Genomic DNA, 18,265 nt, shown 5'->3' on the forward strand with positions numbered 1-18,265 from the left:
TCACATAATAAAGGAAAGTAATCATACAGTCTCTAATTGTTTGCTTTCAATAATAAACTAACATAAAAATATGTATGTTTTTAAATATATCAAGATGACTATTGACTATCCCAAAAATATATATTAATAATATGTACAGAGGATGTAATTTGGTCTAAAAAATTGGCGTCCGTCCGTTTCGAATATAACTTTTGAAGCAGAGCTTTTTGAAGAAAAAAAAAATATATATATATATATTTTTTGTACTATTCTTACACAACAGTATAGATATATATATTTATTATATTTCTCAATACTGTCTTCATAGTATTGGGGCAAAATTACTTATTTTTATATACACATGTCCAAAGTCCAAACCATCTCCAACACGCCAAAAAAAAAGGTAAAAAACCAGCACACCGCCATTGAAAGATGGTTATTTTCTAGTATCGTAAATACAACATCTCTACTATTTCTTTCTATTTTATAAGTTGTACATAAAATGGTATTTTGAATTGTGTTTGTAACAATCGACTATTAAAATGTCGAATTTAAGACATCGTAAAAGTATGAAAATATGCTCTAAAGTGCAGATTACTCTATCTTTACAAACCATTATTTTGTTAACTCTTTTATTAACTGAAGTTCAATACAAACACATTTTTCAAAAAAAAAAAAGAAAAAAAGAAGGTTTAATACAAGCAACTTATTATATTGTTATTTGTTACGTGTTATTCATATACATTCGGTGATGTACTTATGCTGTTTTAGAATATATCAGTAAACACAAGCAGATAATGTACATATCAACCTTGATAAATATAAATCTGACCAATATATTTACCCCAAAAAAAGAAAAATTTTAACTAATATATTGTAATTTTCTTTATAATGCATTTATTCGCCAATTACATATTGTCTTATTCAGAAACACACACATATATATATATATATATATATATTTTTCCAAAACGATGAGAAAAAAAGAAAAATTGGATGCAATATTACAAACAATACAACAAGCTCCATCAAGTTACAGAAGAAAGGAAAAAAAAAAAAAAAAATTAGAAGTCACAGGAAATCCATAGAGGCTCGTCAAACTGACCCTTGAGAACGTCTCCAACACCACCCTCCAAACACAAGCGGTCCACGTCCAACTCATCTTCGGAGTTCCACGCTGGTGTCCCATTTTCGTATCCATTCCACGTCAGCCTCCTCAAGCCACTGCCATCCAATCTCACCATGTACAAATCCCCGTAAGGCTGAAACTGGTTGGGCCACGACACAGGCTCAGCGGTTACGCCGCCTAAGTTAGCCGTAAACAACAGCCAGTTTCCATCCTTGCTAAAGCACACGTGGTTTATCCTCTCCCTATCCGCGTCATCCGATCCCTCTGGCCCTGCCACGTAGATCCTCCTCAAACAAGAGCCGTCGGGCTTGATAACATAGACGCTGAAAGCCTCCGCGTTATCCGGATTATGTCTATTAGAAGAAAATGCTATGAGATCGCCTTTGGGCGACCAGCTTGGCATCGTATCAATCCATGGACCCTCCGTTAATTTGCGGACACCGGCACGGTCCTCCAACTCGCCATTAAGAGCATCGAGAATGTAGAGGTTTTTGTGCCCGGACCTTCCCGATCGGAACACCAGCGACTTGCCATCCGGCGAGCACGAAGGGAAGGCGTTATTCCCCGTGTCTTCCCCTGTGAGGATCTTTACATCGCATGGGATGTCACTGCGATCGTCAACGAGATCCGATGGGTCAAATGTGATTCGCGCAATCTGGACAGCTGCTTTTACGGATTCAAAGATGGGGCCCACAGATGTATATATCACGTGTTTCCCAGAATCTGACGGACTCCAGGAGTTGCAGAATGCTGTGCGGCCAGTGAGTAAGGTCCAGCACTTGGAGCCGTCCGATTTGACTATCTTTAACGTCCAGCACTCGGAGCCGTCCGATTTGACTATCTTTACGCCGGGGTTCACATCGAAGTCGGGGTTGAATGCAACGAGATCACCCTTCGGCGAGAAAGACGGGAAAGAACCGTTGAGTCTCAGCATCCGCAGTTCCTTAATCGGAGACCTTACTGGATCCAGACGCGGAATTACTGACTCACCACCAGGGACTGACTCGCCCCGGAAACGGTGGTACCCGATAAATTTGGAATCCGGAGAGACAAAGGGGCTGTAATGGTGGAAATTGGGGTTTATTGACCCTGTAATCGGGTGGAATTTCTTCGATTCAACGTCGAAAACCTCAATGTGCCGAAAGTTATTGCCACGCCGCCGTGTTGCAACGGCAATCCGTTGGCCGTCGTGCATAGCCGCTGGAGTGAAGCAATGGACCCCAGGTGGCGTGACTCGGACCGGAAGGATTGGAAGCCCAGAAAATTCGAGGTTTCCTGGAAAATCAACTTGGTAAATGCTCCACCAGCCATCATCGGCTTGGCGATGAAAGTAAATTACATCATCACCGGACCAGGTGGGCCATCCGCCTCTTAGGGACAGCAGAACACGTTTGGTAGGCTCGGATTCTTGGAAAACAACAATATCAGTGCAGAGCTCGTGAAATTCACCACCCCAAGGGCGTGAGCCATAGGACGCCACGGCTACGAATTTTCCGGAGCGAGAAACAGCAGGACTGTAATCGACAGAACCATAGGGAGTTAATCTGGTGATTTTATTGCCATCGAGCGCGGCGGCGTATAGAGCGGACCAGCTGTCGAAAGGACGATGGGGGGGTTCGTGAGCGGAGGTGAAATAGAGGGTGCCATTCTTGACGATGGGACGGTCGTGGAAGAGGCTTTCGGGGACGGAAGGCAACAATTGGGGATTGGAAAGTCCTGGTCGAGTCTGGTAAATCCTGGGAGAGCCGGTTCTCTCAGAGATGAAGACGAAGGTGTGATTGTTGTCAACGAACTGGCCATTGAAATTGATGGAAAGGCCATCGCTGAGGCAGATCTCGGAGGAAGAGCCAAGGGTGAGGGTGGGTTTGGGTTGGAGTTGGAGGGCGAATAAATCGAAGCCGTAGTAGGGCCTGCCAACGGTGCTGAAGATGACGGTCCCTTTTGGATGATCCATTACGATGAGTGGGGATGGGATATGAATATGAGGGCAGGAGCAATACAAGAGTCTATGGCAGTGGCTGTGGGAGTGGGGATGAGAGTGAGAGAGGGCGGGTGGCTGGGTGTTAAAGAGGTGGAGGTGTAGCTCGAGCTAGTGATTTGGATGATGACTACGTATGAGGTGACGTAGCATTTCGGAGCTTGGTCTCCACGTTTTGGTCTCCCGGGCATGGAGAGTCAGAGTCTACTGCAGATCAGGTTTGTTGCCGTACACGACAAAGGATTCGTTTAGATATTATCCGAATTTATTTTATGAATAAATGTTACACTTGTTTAGTTTTTAAATAATAATAATATTATAAGTTGAAAATTAGACAACAGGGGATGTAGCTCAAACGGTAGAGCGCTCGCTTTGCATGCGAGAGGTACGGGGTTCGATACCCCGCATCTCCATTTGGATTGGATAAATTGAATTTTTATTTTTTTTGTTTTAAAATATATATCAAGTATTGTTGGGAGAGCTCCATGTATAATCCAGAGACCAATTAGCTAAATCATTAAGAACTGCATTTATAAATTGGCTTCATGAATGCTGTGCTTATGCTTTGTTAATGTCTTTAATTATCTGCAAGCTATTCTCTTTAGGGTGCGTTTGGTACGCAGGACAGATTCGGATCGGACAGGATAGGTTCGGATCGGATCGGATCGGACAGGATATAGTAGTGCAATCCTATGTTTGGTATAGATCCGGACTGAACGATGGACTAGCTGTTCCATGTTTGGTGCAGGATTAGACTGGATTGGACTATTTTAAAATTTTTTAATTTTTTTTAAAAGAAAAATTATAAAATTCTATTTATAATTACAATAAAAAATAATGTACCTAATTAATATTGGAAATTGATATAAAGTTTATTTACATATTTCATTTACCATTTTTATTACATCCACAAACTATATTAATTTGTAATTTTAAAATTAAATGAAAATTAAATTATAACATAATATTTTATAAATAAAAATTAATGAGAAATAAAGTTAAGTAATGAAATTTTGTAATTGTAATTTTGTTTTTACATTGTAATTAAATTGTAATTTTTTTTACACCCACAAATTATGTTAATATATGGTTTTCAAAACAAATTAAAATGATATTATAATATGTTAAATCATATGTACAAATAAATAAAGTTAACATCATATTTAATTAAAAACTTGTTGATAAGTACGATTTCACATACTTGTCTCCATACAAATGTATATATTTGATTTTACACCAATAATCTACTTATATGCCAAATAAGTAAATACACCCATTGATAGTAATCCAAACAAACATCCGATTATAAAACCATTACGCCACTCATTATTCAAGTTGGCACGTGTATGTGCGGTGATATGTTGTATTGGATTTGCCTCATTTAGATTCCTCATCATTCGTTCTACATACTCAGCATATGCTATTTCAGCTTCTTCAGTTGTATTATATGCTTGATATAAATTATCCTTAAATCCTTGCACTTGTTGATGACATTCAGGCCAAGAATTATATATTCCTGGTTGTCTACCTTCAAACACAACATAAACTCTTCTCCTTGCCATTTAATGTTCCTGCATATTATAATAAATTATAACATAATATGATAAGATAATAATAAAATTAGACAAAATAACAATTAAATAAATCAATCAGGTGCATATTAATACACTAAAACATAACACATGCTTCATATAAGTGTCTTTACATACATAATTAAATACTAACATCCATTACCATACCACATGTCCATAAACGACCATACAACATATGTCCATAAAGTTCACATCCAAGTGTTCATAGTTATTATCCCCTCATACATAGTCTTAAATATATGATACACAGCAACACCTAGTAATTTAAAAATTTTCTAGCAAATTCAATCTTGCCCGTATCCGTTCTAATAATCTTAAAAACCTCAACGTTCGATGGATCCAATCTCATTGCCTTAGAGATTTCGAGATTGTCATCAACAGAGAAGCCTAACCTGTCTAGCTCCATAGCTAAGTATTGTGGATAATTGGCTTCCGATTTATCTAACTTTGCAGCCAATTTATCAAACAATTTCTCTGCTACATTGCCAAACCCGCTCACAATGTCATCATCCTTCATTCCAGATTTTCTCTTACCTTTTGATTTGGGTCGGGTAGACGGTTCACTATGGATTTCATTCACAGACATTGGAGAACATACATCATTAAATTGTTCATTTCCACTCTCCAAATTCAAATCATTGACCATATCAATTGGAGTTTGTGCTCCATGTCCTGTTGCCCGATCCTTTCCAAAAATACTAGCAAGCCTCTCATATAGCGGAAACGGTTTACTTCTCCATGCCTTTGCACTTGGGTTACTCTAAAATAAAAAAGCAAACTTTTAATTGTAAACAATAGAAAAACATAACTTCATATATCAAGTGAAAAAATTCAATGAAAACTGATGTCCAAATTTTCAAAACCTGCACATATGCTTTCCAAACTTCGTCACTATCAACGTCCACACATTTAAGAGAGTCATTCCATCCGAAGCCACTTTTGTTTAGCATATCATATATTATACCGTATTGTTTCTTCCACTTTTTCAGCTTTGACTCAATGTGTGGATTTGCTCGCAAGCCCGAATTAGGACATATCTCAGCCAATCGCCTCTCAATCATAGTAATTGTGCCAGGCTTGAATGATCCGGTGTCACACCGCTGCCCACTAGCTACAACCTCATCTAAAATAAGCAGCAAAGCATCTTCCTCCCCTTTGCTCCATGTACGTCTAGATTCAATCCCTCGGATATCGTGACTGCTACCTCCAACTTCCATTTCTATTAAAATACAAATTTTTATGATTTCAACAATACAATAACAGCAAGCAAATAACAGCAAGAAAATAAGGAAAAATCATTCACATATGACAACAATGGCATATAATATAAATTGGTTTTCATACAAATGATCCAAGATGTTTAACAAACAGTATAAAATAAAACATCTACAAGAGCATTAAAACATGCGACCACTAATGTCCATGACATCTCCTCTCAGCAAACATTTGCTTAGTTAAATCATTTCTCCAGTTAGTCCATTGGTCCGAGGAAGAAATCGATCCTATAATGTCATCGTCAGTACTAACGGCAACATCTTCACTCCTATCAAACTCAACTTCCCCAGGATCAATTATCATTTCTCTTCTAATAAGATTATGTATAAGGCAACATGCGGTAATGATCTTGATTTGTGTTGCAATAGGATAGAAAGATGGACTTCTTAAAATTGCCCACCGCTTTTTAAGAACCCCAAAGCATCTTTCTATGACATTCCTAGCAGATGCATGCTTCATGTTGAAATACTCTTCATGATTTATGGGTGCACAGCCCTCTCTCCACTCAGAAAGATGATATCTTGTTCCTCTATATGGTGCAAGAAATCCTTCACCATTAGTATAACCAGCATCCACTAAGTAATAACAACCTAAAAAACAAAAACATATCTCCTATTAGTGTATGCAATGTTGGTTACTACAATTTAAATTTAAAAAATTAGCCTTACCAGTTGGTACTCTTAACCCATTTGGCCTACTTAATGCATCACGGAGTACTCTTGAATCTGAAGCGGAACCTTCCCAACCAGGTAATACAAATATAAATTCCATATTTGGATTACATACACCTAAAACATTTGTGGCTATCTCACCCTTTCTTGTACGATATCTTGGCTTATCGATTTCTGGTACATTCACCTTAATGTAAGTTCCATCTAAAGCTCCCAAACAATTCTACGCCATTAACAAAGTTACTAACATCAGATAATGTTCCAACTAATTGAACTATAATATTAATAACGAAGCTATTCCACAAACGTACCTTAAATACTTTCCATCTATCATCCAAACAATTATCTGATATTGGTTTTGGAGGGCTCAACAGAATCTTATGTAAGCGCAGTACTCCATGCAACACAGAATTGAAATATCGACTTATTGTCTCTCCCGATCTAAAAAATCTAGTGATAATTGTACGGTTCTTGGTATGGTGAGCAATTATGTGCAGAAATATACACACTTGCTCTTGCAATGTAACAATGCCATCACTTTTAACATATCCATCATCGTCTAATAACTGACATAAAGTATCAAATGTTCTCCTATCCATCCTAAGCTGACTAATACAATTAACATCATTATCTAGCAGACTATTTAGAAAAGACATACGCAATTCTGCATTCCTAGGTAATTGATTTCTATAACCTCTAACATTTCGCCTTATATATGCCCAGTACATATACATAAGCAAAAGTAACATAAAAGCCGTACAAAAAGACTCTAATTGTGAATCATTTGGAAGTAAAAGGAATGCAGCGACTTTTCTTCGATCCATATGTACTACAAAAAAATAAAATAATAAAATAAAAAACAAAAAAATGCTTCAAGAAAAATAAATAAATAAATAGCATATTAAATTTGATAAACATAAACTACTTTGGACTAAACAACGCAAATCAATTCCAATATACATCTATTTATCAGCATGCTAAATAAATAACTCAATTTGAGAATTGGTAAATATCGGCAATAATGTCATGTCACTTTTCCAACACATAAAAGGATCCAACCTTTTTTTTTTTTTTTGGTGAATAATAAAAGGATCCAACTTGTTACCAAAAAAGAAAGGAAAAAAAACAAAAAAAGCATCCAAACTTTGATTTTCATATATAGAAATAGATTAAACGATAGCAGAAATGTTTTTTCCAAGGATGAATTTTTTAATTATAAGAATACATGACTGTAATGATCAATATATATATATATATATATATATTATAGTTTATTTAATGATCATGGTCAATATATTTTTTTCTGTAATTTGCAGTGGTCAACGATAGTAGAAATGTTTTTTCCAAGGATGAATTTTTTAATTATAAGAATACATGACTGTAATGATCAATATATATATATATATATTATAGTTTATTTAATGATCATGGTCAATATAATTTGCAGTGGTCAACGATAGTAGAAATGTTTTTTCCAAGGATGAATTTTTTAATTATAAGCATACATGACTGTAATGATCAATATATATATATATATATTATAGTTTATTTAATGATCATGGTCAATAGATTTTTTTCTGTAATTTGCAGTGGTCAACGATGAAACACACCTTTATAGCTCGTTTTCTTTTACTTTTAAAATTGTATTATTTTAAGGAATTAATTTTAGCATAACGCCTCGTATTATTTCAATATTTTTACACGGTGTGCATGAAAGTAGCATAACATCTTTAACGTAGTTTGAAGCACAGCTATATCAGTCCAAAACTTTCATTGTAAAAACTTTCAATATTTTTTTAACTTATTGTAAATGATTGCAGGAGGGGGAGCAATATGCTCAAGAGAATGGAATGTTCTTCATTGAAACATCAGCAAAGACTGCAGAAAATATTAACGAGCTCTTCTACGAAATAGGTGAATTTTTAATACTTCATCATAAAGAAACATATTGTTCCACTGTGCAGCAAGACAGATGAGAGATACACCATGACCATTTGAATTTCAAAAATAGGATATTTTGTTCATAAAAATGCACAACACAAGTGCCATAGAGATAAATATACATCATACATTTAGAAATAGTTGCAAGCATTTTGGCAAATTCTGCTGTGATTTGGAAACTAATATCTGCAATGTGTGGTTTGTTGTTACTGCCCCGTGCAGCAAAGAGACTCGCAAGAGCTTCTCCACTAAAGCGTACAGGAATAAATCTAAACAACGAAACACAGAGCAGAAGAAAACTATTTTGCTGTTCATCCTGATCTGTGTAGCCTTACCATTTTCAAGTCCTATCAGTAATAATGCTTAACACAGTCCTATCATAAAAATTCAGTATATTTTTTTTTGTGAAAATATAGAGTGAAAGTGTTTAGGTGAAGGTTTTTGTTTTGGAACCCATCAGGCAGTGTGTAAAATTTGCAGATTATCTTGGGTGCAATAATTTGTATTGGGGGAAATAAAATTTCACAAATGCAGAGAAAAAACTAACAATTTGGGGTTCTTTGCACGACAACAAAACAGAGAGGAGAGGAGAGACAGATCCCACGACAACAAAACAGAGAGGAGAGACAGATGAAACTTACCTGGGTTCTTTGCAGTTTGGGGCTTTGCTTGCAAATGGAATCCGCCTATAAGATGGCCTATACACGAGTTTGGGAACAAGAGGCAATTAGTCTATCGCATCACCAGAAAGAAGAAAGGAAAAACTAGATTTTTGGGTTTTAAAACATGAACCAAAAAATGCAAGTTTTTTTGAGAACAAAAATGGAAATGGTTAGAAAACATCTGTATATGCAGATATCTCGGTGAGAGATCAAAAGTGGGTTTCAAATCCACACCCATGACAACATAAAACAGAGAGGAGATGGAAGCCCTTTCCCAACCTGAAAGAAAACACAAATTGAGGGAAAAAAATTTCCCACAGGCAGAGAAAAAACTAACGATTTTTTGGGTAACATTTTTAAGCAAATTTTTTTTTTTTAAAGATATATCGGCGAGATCCCACGACAACAACACAGAGAGGAGAGACAGATGACACTTACCTGGGTTCTTTGCAGTTTGGGGTTTTGCTTGCAAATGGAAGCCCTTTCTCCAGATCGACTATAGTAGATGGCCTATACGAAGAAATGTCACAATACAGGAAGAAATAGAGAAGAAAACAGATAGAGATGCAGAGAAGAAAACAGATATAGAGATGTAGATAGAGATACTCACCAACCGAGCTGTGATTTTTCCTTTGATCTTCCACGCGAGGCAACGATAAGCGAGAGAACAAGGGCTTTTTGAGTTTGGGACAAAAATGACCTAGGGGGAGAGACGGGTCAGCTGTGTCCTGATCATTTGGGATTAATTTACTGTTTCGGTTACATCTGTCCCGAACTCAAAATGATCAACCAAACAGCAGACTGGGACTGTGTCCCATCCAATCCTGGCCAATCCAACAAACCAAACACACCCTTATTGGTCTATTTATGCTTACTCTGCAAAGAAGAAGAAGGAGATGAAGAACACTTTATTAATGTCGTTATTTGTCTGCAAGCTCTTCTCTGAATTGGTCTATCTATGCTTACTCTGCAAAGAAGAAGAAGAAATCATGGTACAACCAGTTAATTAAGAGATGTTATAAGATACCATTAATAGTGGCTTTTGGTCATCCAAATATAAAACTTTTGAATGCAAAGAAGTCTCTTTAGTTTGGTGTTTTTTTTTGTTTGAAAATGGGTGCCACGCACCGTTTCATTAAACCAAGAAAAAAAATCTATATAGTTTTGTGTTTTTTTTTTTTTGGATTAAAAATGGTTTCATTAAACCAAGAAAAAAAATCTATACAGTTTTGTGTTTTTTTTTTTTTTTTGGGATTAAAAATGGATATCACGTACCATTTCATTAAACCAAAAAAAAAAAATCTCTAGATTTTTTTTTTTTAATAAATGGGTGCCTACCAATTTATTAATCTTATAAAAAAAAGTCTCTACAAGTATTTCAGGTAAAGTTAACTGCAACGTTTTTTTTTAGGATTTTCACTTCATAACGTGCGGACTTTTTCACACTAGAGTAAATCTCCCTCTCTCTCTTTTCTCTCTCTCTCTCTCTCTCTCTCTATATATATATATATATATATATATATCATTTTATTAATTAAATTTTCGGACGGCAGAGATTTATCTAGATGTTAATATACATATTGTCAACCACCTCAGAATATATCATTATTCATCAAACCGTTTATACATAAAAAATTGAACCATTCATATATCCTATAAATATTGCAATTTAGGCAAAAGAAACTCTATTAATTTCCACGACTTGATCAGAGTTGAATACATATGACCCCATTTGCCTGTGACAGTTTTCAGCATAAAAATAAATAAATTTATATATGTATATATATATAAATAATTGGAGGAAAACGAGAGTTGTTGGCCGTCCTTCTTAATTTAATAGTAGGAATTATTCTCTGTGCTGTAGAGTATGAAATAGGAAACATTCAAGAATACAAATCAGTTTCTCACGGCTGAAAGCGACTATATTTGTACAGGTTCAAAGAAGAATGAAGAAGTCAGTCAGGAATTAAAATTTAGATTATAAATAAAACAAAACATAAAATAAAATATGGAGTACTGAGGAGAGCGCGACGAAGATGAATCTACGATCAATAACAATAGCAGGACAGAAGCGTTCAAAGGCTAGAAAAGTTCAACTAGTTAAACGCATATCTTTACCCTGGAGTTTATACACCAACACCTAAACACGTTAAGAAAACCAATTCTTCTCTCCCCTGTCTTCCCCCACCCCTATAAATTCTCACGCATGATCACCTCTTCTTTCCATCGACCCCTTTTTTTCATTCCCTTTCTCCTATATCACCCTTTTTTGGGACGTCAACTTTCTCAGTACAAATTAAGCTGAGTACATATATATATATATATATATATATAGGTACTCCTCATCATCCTGTGTCTGGCTACTAATTAATTAAAAATGGGTTCTACTCGTGGTTTTGGGCTTCACAGTAGTGTTTCAATTCTTTCATGCATGTATCTCTACCTATCACTGTCAGCTTCTACCTTGGCTTCACCCTCCCTCCAAGTAGGCTTCTACCAATCAACTTGTCCGTCCGCTGAGGAAATTGTAAGAAAAGCGGTAAACAAGGCTGTGTCATATAATCCAGGACTAGCTGCAGGCATAATTAGAATGCATTTCCATGACTGCTTTGTCAGGGTACGTGTGCTTATGTACTTACGTATACTTTATAAAACTTGCAACAAACTTACAAGATATATAGTTTTTAATATTATAAATTATTAACAATTAATCATATGTTGAATATTTTGTGGTTAATTAATTAATTATGATTTCAGGGTTGCGATGCTTCGGTGCTGTTAAAATCCACACCAGGAAACCCCTCCGAATTGGAACACCCTGCCAACAACCCAAGCTTACGAGGTTTTGAGGTGATAGAGGAGGCCAAGGCTGAAATAGAAGCCGTATGCCCAAGCACTGTTTCATGCGCAGATATCGTTGCTTTTGCCGCTCGAGACGTTGCTTATAAACTCGGAAAGATACAGTATGAAGTCCCAGCGGGTCGCCGTGATGGCCGATTTTCCAGTGAAAAAGAAATTCGAGGAAATCTACCACCTCCAATTTTCAATGCTCAGCAGCTAGTAGACGCTTTTGCCCGAAAAGGTTTATCAGCGGACGAGATGGTGACCCTCTCTGGAGCACACTCCATCGGCGTTTCCCACTGCTCTTCCTTCTCAAACCGACTCTACTCCTTCAATGCAACTCATCCCCAAGACCCTTCTATGGATCCTAACTACGCTGCTTTCTTGAGAACCAAGTGTCCTCCTCCGTCCCCGCCTCAGCGGACAAATATTGCAGCAGATCCAACGGTGGTGCTTGATTCTGTAACGCCTTATCGTCTGGACAAGAAATACTTCGTGGAGTTGAGGAATCACCGTGGACTGTTGACTTCGGATCAGGCATTGACCAATAGCCACTTGACCTCCGCGATGGTGTTGGACAATGCCAAACAGGGTTCTGCTTGGGCTGACAAGTTTGCAAAGGCAATGGTCCGCATGGGTTCCATCGAAGTCCTCACCGGTTCTCAGGGAGAGATTAGAAAGCTTTGCAGCAGAGTTAATTAATTTAAACAACACTACTACTTTGCTTTACCATTTTATCTCCTTTTTTTTTTTTCTTTTTTTTAAAATTCTTTTTCGCCTTTGATTTAATTTGGTTCCAGCGCAAACATTGATTAATGTCTTGTTTTCTTTCATCGATTAAGTTGTGTATCGTTCTCTCCATTCAAATGTAAATCATTCTTTCTCAACTCTGAGATAACATAATCTGCAATTATTCTATTTTTATTTTTTAAAGAAAATATATATATGTTTAGTTTATAAACATATAGAGGTAATTTTTTTTTTCTTATTTATGTACGTCTAATTATTAATAAGACATTATTATATGGTCGCTGCAGATTTGGTTAATCAAGATTTGCACATATAGTTATTGAAAATGAGATGGTCAAACGTCGACCTTATTGTCATGCACATACTTTGTTGGCTAGCTTATATTATATAATATAATATATATATATACATCCTACAAATTAGCTGCTAGACTAGACTACACTTGATCAAATGACGACGCATAGAATGAAAGGTGACTAATTTGTTTGACAAAATCACGTGGAAAAGTAGACTCGCCGTGGAGCTGCAGTGGCAGAGTTTCCACATCCCAGCCTGTGCGTGCTCGGGATCGAGTCTTTGGTTGGGGGAGGGGAGCCTGGGGGCCCAGCCACACTAGCCAAAAAATTAAAAAAAAAATTCACGCGGAAAAGTCTATTTTTTTGGTAAATGACGTGGAAAAGTCTTGAATCTGGAAAAAAAAAAAAAAAAAACCAACTATTTATTTACTGTTGACCCAAAAAATTAAAAATTTACTGCTAAAATCCGACTATTTATGTTTTCAGGGAAAAAAAAAAAAAAACAACTATTTATTTATTTATTTAATTAGGTAAATTATAAGTTAAACTATTTTCTAATTTTTGCGTGCTGAATAAATGGCACACCTTTTTATTCCATTTTATTTTATTTTTATGTGAAATAACACATTTTGATTGGAGGAAATGTTGGATGAATGGTATATACTTTTACAGCGAATAGGAATATGCCACGTTTACACTCTTAGGCCCCCTCCGTAGTTTATGAAGAAGAAGAAAGGGCTATAACCGTAATTCAAAAGAACATTGGCGCCCCCCCAAAACCCTAAATAAGCCCCTCTAACCTCTCGCCAAGTTTCTGTGTGCGCAGAAAGCAGCAAAGATGCAGATCTTCGTGAAAACCCTGACGGGTAAGACAATAACGCTAGAGGTCGAGTCGTCGGACACCATCGATAATGTGAAGGCGAAGATCCAAGACAAGGAAGGAATACCGCCGGACCAGCAGCGGCTGATATTCGCAGGGAAGCAACTGGAAGATGGCAGAACCCTAGCCGATTACAACATCCAGAAGGAGTCGACCCTCCATCTGGTTCTGCGACTCAGGGGAGGAGCCAAGAAGAGGAAGAAGAAGACTTACACGAAGCCCAAGAAGATCAAGCATAAGAAGAAGAAGGTGAAGCTGGCTGTCCTCCAGTTTTACAAGGTGGACGATTCTGGGAAGGTCCAGAGGCTGAGGAAGGAGTGCCCCAATGCCGAGTGTGGTGCCGGCACTTTCATGGCCAACCACTTCGATAGGCACTACTGCGGTAAGTGTGGCCTTACCTACGTTTACCAGAAGTCTGGTGGGGATTGAGCCTCTCTGTCAGATTCATACAACAACTTGGAGAGGGAAGAGAGCGATCCAGAACCTTCTTTTAGATTTTAATTTTACCATCGGCTTTATATTGTCATTATTATGCTTTTTTTATGAAATCGCTTAATTTCAAATTAACGAAATTTAGGAGTTATGTAATTTAGTAATTTTATTTTGAAGATCGATGATGTTTTTAATATTGAGCTTCTGAAATGAATTCGGTTTTCCGTATATGATATTTTAAATTTGGGGAATGCATTTACTTCTGGAAACAAAGATATGAAAGTTTTCTGATAGCGAATGGCCCAACTCTAATTCCTGTTAGTGACGGTGATTTTCACTTCACTTGGTGGTGTTTGTGGGTTCAGTTTGTAGTTTGTAAAGAAACCATTCTATCAAACATATTGGTGATAACCAATCTGTCAAACCTTGATATTGACAAAATGACAATGTTATTATAATAGCCGAAATCCGAATCATCTTCCTTGTATAATCAGTTTAAAATTTTAACTTAGTGGATAGTGTTTGAAGTAAGATTCGTGCTTGTATTTGAGATTCGTCAAGATATCCTTGTGTTCCACCAGTGTGACATTAAGAAAGATTGAAATTACATACTTAGCTATAATTATAAGTGGTTTACTTATGGGCATGGGATTTGGTAAATGATTCATAATTTTGAAACCCTTTACCAGCACCACCATTCGAAAGTCGTTGTATTACAACTTATCAAATATTTCCTACCACGTGCTACAATGGTCTCCGGGACACATGCAACCAAAATCCTTGTGGGAATTGAACGAAAGCAATTCTACGTCCCTGGATAAATTCAAAACCCACTTTCGGTCTTCATTCTACACCTTCACGAATGCATGGGGAAACAATCTGGAGAGAATAGAATCTTTGCCTTTCACGATCAATGCATATATCCAATAACAGGGAACGTGAAACAGAGCCAACCCAAAATAACTGTAGAAAGAACAAATTCAAATCAATATCTGTATGCATACTTAATAATACAAAAATGGATTGGAATTTGAAGGGCAACAAATATAAATAATATTGCTACATACCATAGGGGTGCCCAGGGTGTATCAAGTTCGAGAAAAGGATAGGGCCACCTGGAAGAGCTTCTATATGTCATTACCAGCTTTCAGCTTTACCTCTATGATGCATGCCATTGAAGCACTATAACATTAATTTTAATGATAGCATAAAAGAATAAATTTATACCCTGTTGAAGAACCAAAGGCGTGAATGATCCATTGGAAGCTGATATAGAGGCAGCTCCACAGCACAAAATAGGCAAATCCAACCCATGTGAATGTCTGCAAAAACAACATGGAACGGGAATGGCGGCTTAAATTAATACAGACTTGATTTGGAACTCTAATCTTTTTGATGACTGTCTATCAAGGATGGTACTTATGATGGCTTAGAAAAACTTCAATACTAGCTTTTTTATTTGTGAAAAATTTCATACTTACCAGACCATTGAGAGCAGTGTCTCCGATAAGCAGAAGTGCATTCAAACTATGCAGGGCACCTATCAACTGCAAAGCACATTTCAATACCGAGACACAAAGGATGATGGTCAGAACTTGGTCCCTCTAACTCCATTATCAAAGAAGCATAACTAGCATACTAATGATGCAAATGAATCAAAAGTCTGCATTATAGCTACTGAGCACAGATAAAAATGAAGCCAGAACAGTAAGAAGAAACCATTAACCACTCAGAAAACGAGTTCCAAAACCTTATTATGTACTTCAAAATGACAAATAAACATCAATTAGCTGCATTTTAATGTCCATAACAGCAAAAGGCTGAAAGCCACAAGCTACTCTTGATTCCTTTCACATGCAGCCCAATTCTTTTACTTAAATTACATCTCTCGAGATCTCAGTTTGAACCCCAGCATCCAAAGTGAACATTTGTACCAGTCATGTAGTTGGAAAATGGCACTCTATTTGCCATCTTAGCACATGGAAACAAACGAAAGCAATTCGCATATTCATCATAGAGGTTAATGGACGAGGAAGAGTAAAAATGAGTATTGAAAAGAGATAGCAGTACTTTGAAATGCTTTCCTTTAGAGGAAGTAACTAAGTGGTGTCTCTGAGAGGGGGAACTCACCAGGGTCAGTTCAAATTGCACATTTACTAGCAATGGGACTAAAACACACCAAAATACTATGTCTGTCAGGATAGAAGCTGCTCCGGAAGTCTGTCATAAATATAATAATATAAGCTTTCATCCAATTCGGAATTCACACATCAAAACATTTTAAACTCAACCAGACGGTAAGAGTTCCAACAAACAACTAACATTTCGCCATTAAAATATATGTCACGCCTAACACGAATAATAATAAAACCTTTTCCTTAGCCAAGCAAGTCAAGATTAAAGAATTCAACATGTGACAGAAATCGAACAAAACGCCAATGAAGATGAGATCTTGATGAACGGACCTGATACATAGCGTGCATTAGATATCCCCAAGGACCCGCAAGGATCTCCTTTTGAGCAAGAGGGCCCAGTCTCTTGGATTTGCCCTTGAATTCTTTGTCCCTGTTGGTAATTGAGCTTGAGGATCCGCAACATCCGTAGGCGGATATAACAGTCCCTAGCTATTACAGAAAGTAATGTTAGTGTAAAGCAAGAGCTAGAATATGGAATTATAGTGAGAATGGATTTGGTTGATGATTGAATGTGTATAATGTGCTTCACAGTGATTACATAAAAGGTAGTGATATATATATATATATATAAATATTTACACATATATATTATAAGATATGGGGTAGATTGGCATACCGCAAAGTAGCACATGACTAGTGCCAAAGTCCACCTGCACACCAATTCACAGCAAAGAAATATTACAATTGAAAAACGACCCAATTCATATTAAATTTAATCCCTGGAAAAATTTAGCGGGTTTTTCAACTTACTGAGTGTAGAAATAATACAAGACAAATGCTCCATGTGACGAAACCATGGAATAGAGAGTCCAAGCCAAGCAAAGACAGGCGAAAGCTCTATAAAACAGAAGCCAAAGAGGATTGAGGTTTCTCCAGCATGGTTTCCACAAGACACAGGATTTGAGAGGCTCGGCGTTCCCTTTCCTGATGAAGTTGAGAGCTATGACGGCCGGGACGATGAAGATGAGAGCACAGACTGGAACTTGCCATCGAACCCAGTAACCAAATCCTTGACTAGTAGACATTTTCTCAGAGCACGAAGATTCTCTCTCGAGGAAGAGACGTACAAATACGATACAAGAAGTTAATTCGAAGTTAGTAGGCTTACATGTTAAAGAGGAAAAAAAGAAAAAAAAAAAAAAAGGTTTTAATTAATTAATGAAGGTTTCAGAATTGGACAGTGCCATTGGACGGTCGGCGCATGCCCAAAGAAAATTGGAAAATTGATCATCTTTTGATTAGATTAGATTCCAACAAACACCTTACCACCCAAATCAATAATAACACGTTTGTCTTGTTTTGCTCAGGAAATCTGGCACTTTTAGTGAGTGACTAAAACAAGAAACAAAGCGCGTGGGAAAGCATCAGTGGGGGCCATCCTAATTTTCTTGCCATAAACATTGGTCGTTTAAATCGTTTTTCCCCCTTAAGCCCATTTAATATATGACCGACAGATGTATGGTCATGTTACTCGTGTCTCCTTTGCTTTCAACCATTTCGGAAGTCCCTAAGCAGCTGCTAACTGCTCGGTCAGTGCCACCGTCCCTTCTTCTCGTCTAGCTTTCTCTAAATTTGAAGCGATTGGTCGTTCTTTGTTTTCTATCATTCACGTCTTTTGGGTATTCACAAAAATCTTTTATCTCA

The 18,265-nt window shown here is 36.9% G+C and overlaps 5 protein-coding genes and 1 non-coding gene across 9 annotated transcripts; 3 read left to right on the top strand and 3 right to left on the bottom strand.

The window, feature by feature from the left end:
• Positions 1 to 839: 839 nt before the first annotated feature.
• LOC107426219 (uncharacterized) lies at positions 840 to 3,294 on the bottom strand. Its single transcript, XM_016036340.4, has one exon. The coding sequence runs from the start codon at positions 3,060 to 3,062 to the stop codon at positions 1,044 to 1,046; it is 2,019 nt and encodes a 672-aa protein (XP_015891826.3). The 5' UTR covers positions 3,063 to 3,294; the 3' UTR covers positions 840 to 1,043.
• A 132-nt stretch (positions 3,295 to 3,426) lies between these two features.
• Positions 3,427 to 3,499, top strand: TRNAA-UGC (transfer RNA alanine (anticodon UGC)). Its single transcript has one exon. It is a non-coding gene; the product is annotated as a tRNA-Ala (tRNA).
• A 1,245-nt stretch (positions 3,500 to 4,744) lies between these two features.
• Positions 4,745 to 10,080, bottom strand: LOC112492363 (protein ALP1-like). Of its 2 annotated transcripts, XM_060820239.1 has the most exons (6): positions 9,838 to 10,080; positions 9,666 to 9,737; positions 9,207 to 9,263; positions 6,936 to 7,453; positions 6,622 to 6,847; positions 5,924 to 6,543 (listed from the first exon to the last, which is right to left on the bottom strand). In XM_060820239.1, the coding sequence occupies exons 4-6, from the start codon at positions 7,446 to 7,448 to the stop codon at positions 6,092 to 6,094; spliced, it is 1,191 nt and encodes a 396-aa protein (XP_060676222.1). In that variant the 5' UTR covers positions 7,449 to 7,453; positions 9,207 to 9,263; positions 9,666 to 9,737; positions 9,838 to 10,080; the 3' UTR covers positions 5,924 to 6,091. The 2 variants fall into 2 exon arrangements, with proteins under 2 accessions (XP_060676223.1, XP_060676222.1); XM_060820240.1 differs by lacking the exons at positions 5,924 to 6,543; positions 6,622 to 6,847; positions 6,936 to 7,453 and adding exons at positions 4,745 to 5,438; positions 5,542 to 5,897.
• Positions 10,081 to 11,466: 1,386 nt separating this feature from the next.
• On the top strand, positions 11,467 to 13,036 carry LOC107426188 (peroxidase 5). Its single transcript, XM_016036297.4, has 2 exons — positions 11,467 to 11,844; positions 11,985 to 13,036. Exons 1-2 carry the CDS (start codon positions 11,605 to 11,607, stop codon positions 12,768 to 12,770), a joined length of 1,026 nt encoding a protein of 341 aa, XP_015891783.3. The 5' UTR covers positions 11,467 to 11,604; the 3' UTR covers positions 12,771 to 13,036.
• Positions 13,037 to 13,868: 832 nt separating this feature from the next.
• LOC107426216 (ubiquitin-ribosomal protein eS31 fusion protein) lies at positions 13,869 to 14,654 on the top strand. The gene has a single exon (XM_016036337.4). It carries the CDS (start codon positions 13,953 to 13,955, stop codon positions 14,421 to 14,423), a length of 471 nt encoding a protein of 156 aa, XP_015891823.1. The 5' UTR covers positions 13,869 to 13,952; the 3' UTR covers positions 14,424 to 14,654.
• Positions 14,655 to 14,947: 293 nt separating this feature from the next.
• On the bottom strand, positions 14,948 to 18,219 carry LOC107426215 (uncharacterized). Of its 3 annotated transcripts, none has more exons than XM_016036336.4 (8): positions 17,372 to 18,219; positions 17,238 to 17,271; positions 16,892 to 17,050; positions 16,557 to 16,646; positions 15,908 to 15,973; positions 15,654 to 15,748; positions 15,494 to 15,541; positions 14,948 to 15,389 (listed from the first exon to the last, which is right to left on the bottom strand). In XM_016036336.4, the coding sequence occupies exons 1-8, from the start codon at positions 17,644 to 17,646 to the stop codon at positions 15,275 to 15,277; spliced, it is 882 nt and encodes a 293-aa protein (XP_015891822.2). In that variant the 5' UTR covers positions 17,647 to 18,219; the 3' UTR covers positions 14,948 to 15,274. The 3 variants fall into 3 exon arrangements, with proteins under 3 accessions (XP_015891822.2, XP_015891821.2, XP_060676339.1); XM_016036335.4 differs by having other exon boundaries at positions 15,494 to 15,553; XM_060820356.1 differs by lacking the exon at positions 16,557 to 16,646 and having other exon boundaries at positions 15,494 to 15,553.
• Positions 18,220 to 18,265: the final 46 nt, after the last annotated feature.

The sequence above is a fragment of the Ziziphus jujuba genome, chromosome 9, assembly GCF_031755915.1.
Source record: "Ziziphus jujuba cultivar Dongzao chromosome 9, ASM3175591v1".
In the NCBI taxonomy this organism is placed as follows: domain Eukaryota; kingdom Viridiplantae; phylum Streptophyta; class Magnoliopsida; order Rosales; family Rhamnaceae; genus Ziziphus; species Ziziphus jujuba.

Bases quoted from the DNA above. Each gene is read 5' to 3' on its own strand.
- LOC107426219 (XM_016036340.4), bottom strand. From the start codon at position 3,062: ATGGATCATCCAAAAGGGACCGTCATCTTCAGCACCGTTGGCAGGCCC.
- LOC112492363 (XM_060820239.1), bottom strand. From the start codon at position 7,448: ATGGATCGAAGAAAAGTCGCTGCATTCCTTTTACTTCCAAATGATTCA. The intron at 6,848-6,935 runs GTACGTTTGTGG...TTAATGGCGTAG, and splicing joins ATAGATGGAAAGTATTTAAG to AATTGTTTGGGAGCTTTAGA. The intron at 6,544-6,621 runs GTAAGGCTAATT...TTTGTTTTTTAG, and splicing joins TGGGTTAAGAGTACCAACTG to GTTGTTATTACTTAGTGGAT.
- LOC107426188 (XM_016036297.4), top strand. From the start codon at position 11,605: ATGGGTTCTACTCGTGGTTTTGGGCTTCACAGTAGTGTTTCAATTCTT. The intron at 11,845-11,984 runs GTACGTGTGCTT...TTATGATTTCAG, and splicing joins TCCATGACTGCTTTGTCAGG to GGTTGCGATGCTTCGGTGCT.
- LOC107426216 (XM_016036337.4), top strand. From the start codon at position 13,953: ATGCAGATCTTCGTGAAAACCCTGACGGGTAAGACAATAACGCTAGAG.
- LOC107426215 (XM_016036335.4), bottom strand. From the start codon at position 17,646: ATGTCTACTAGTCAAGGATTTGGTTACTGGGTTCGATGGCAAGTTCCA. The intron at 17,051-17,237 runs GTATGCCAATCT...TTTCTGTAATAG, and splicing joins TAGTCATGTGCTACTTTGCG to CTAGGGACTGTTATATCCGC. The intron at 15,554-15,653 runs GTATAAATTTAT...AATGACATATAG, and splicing joins GCCTTTGGTTCTTCAACAGG to AAGCTCTTCCAGGTGGCCCT.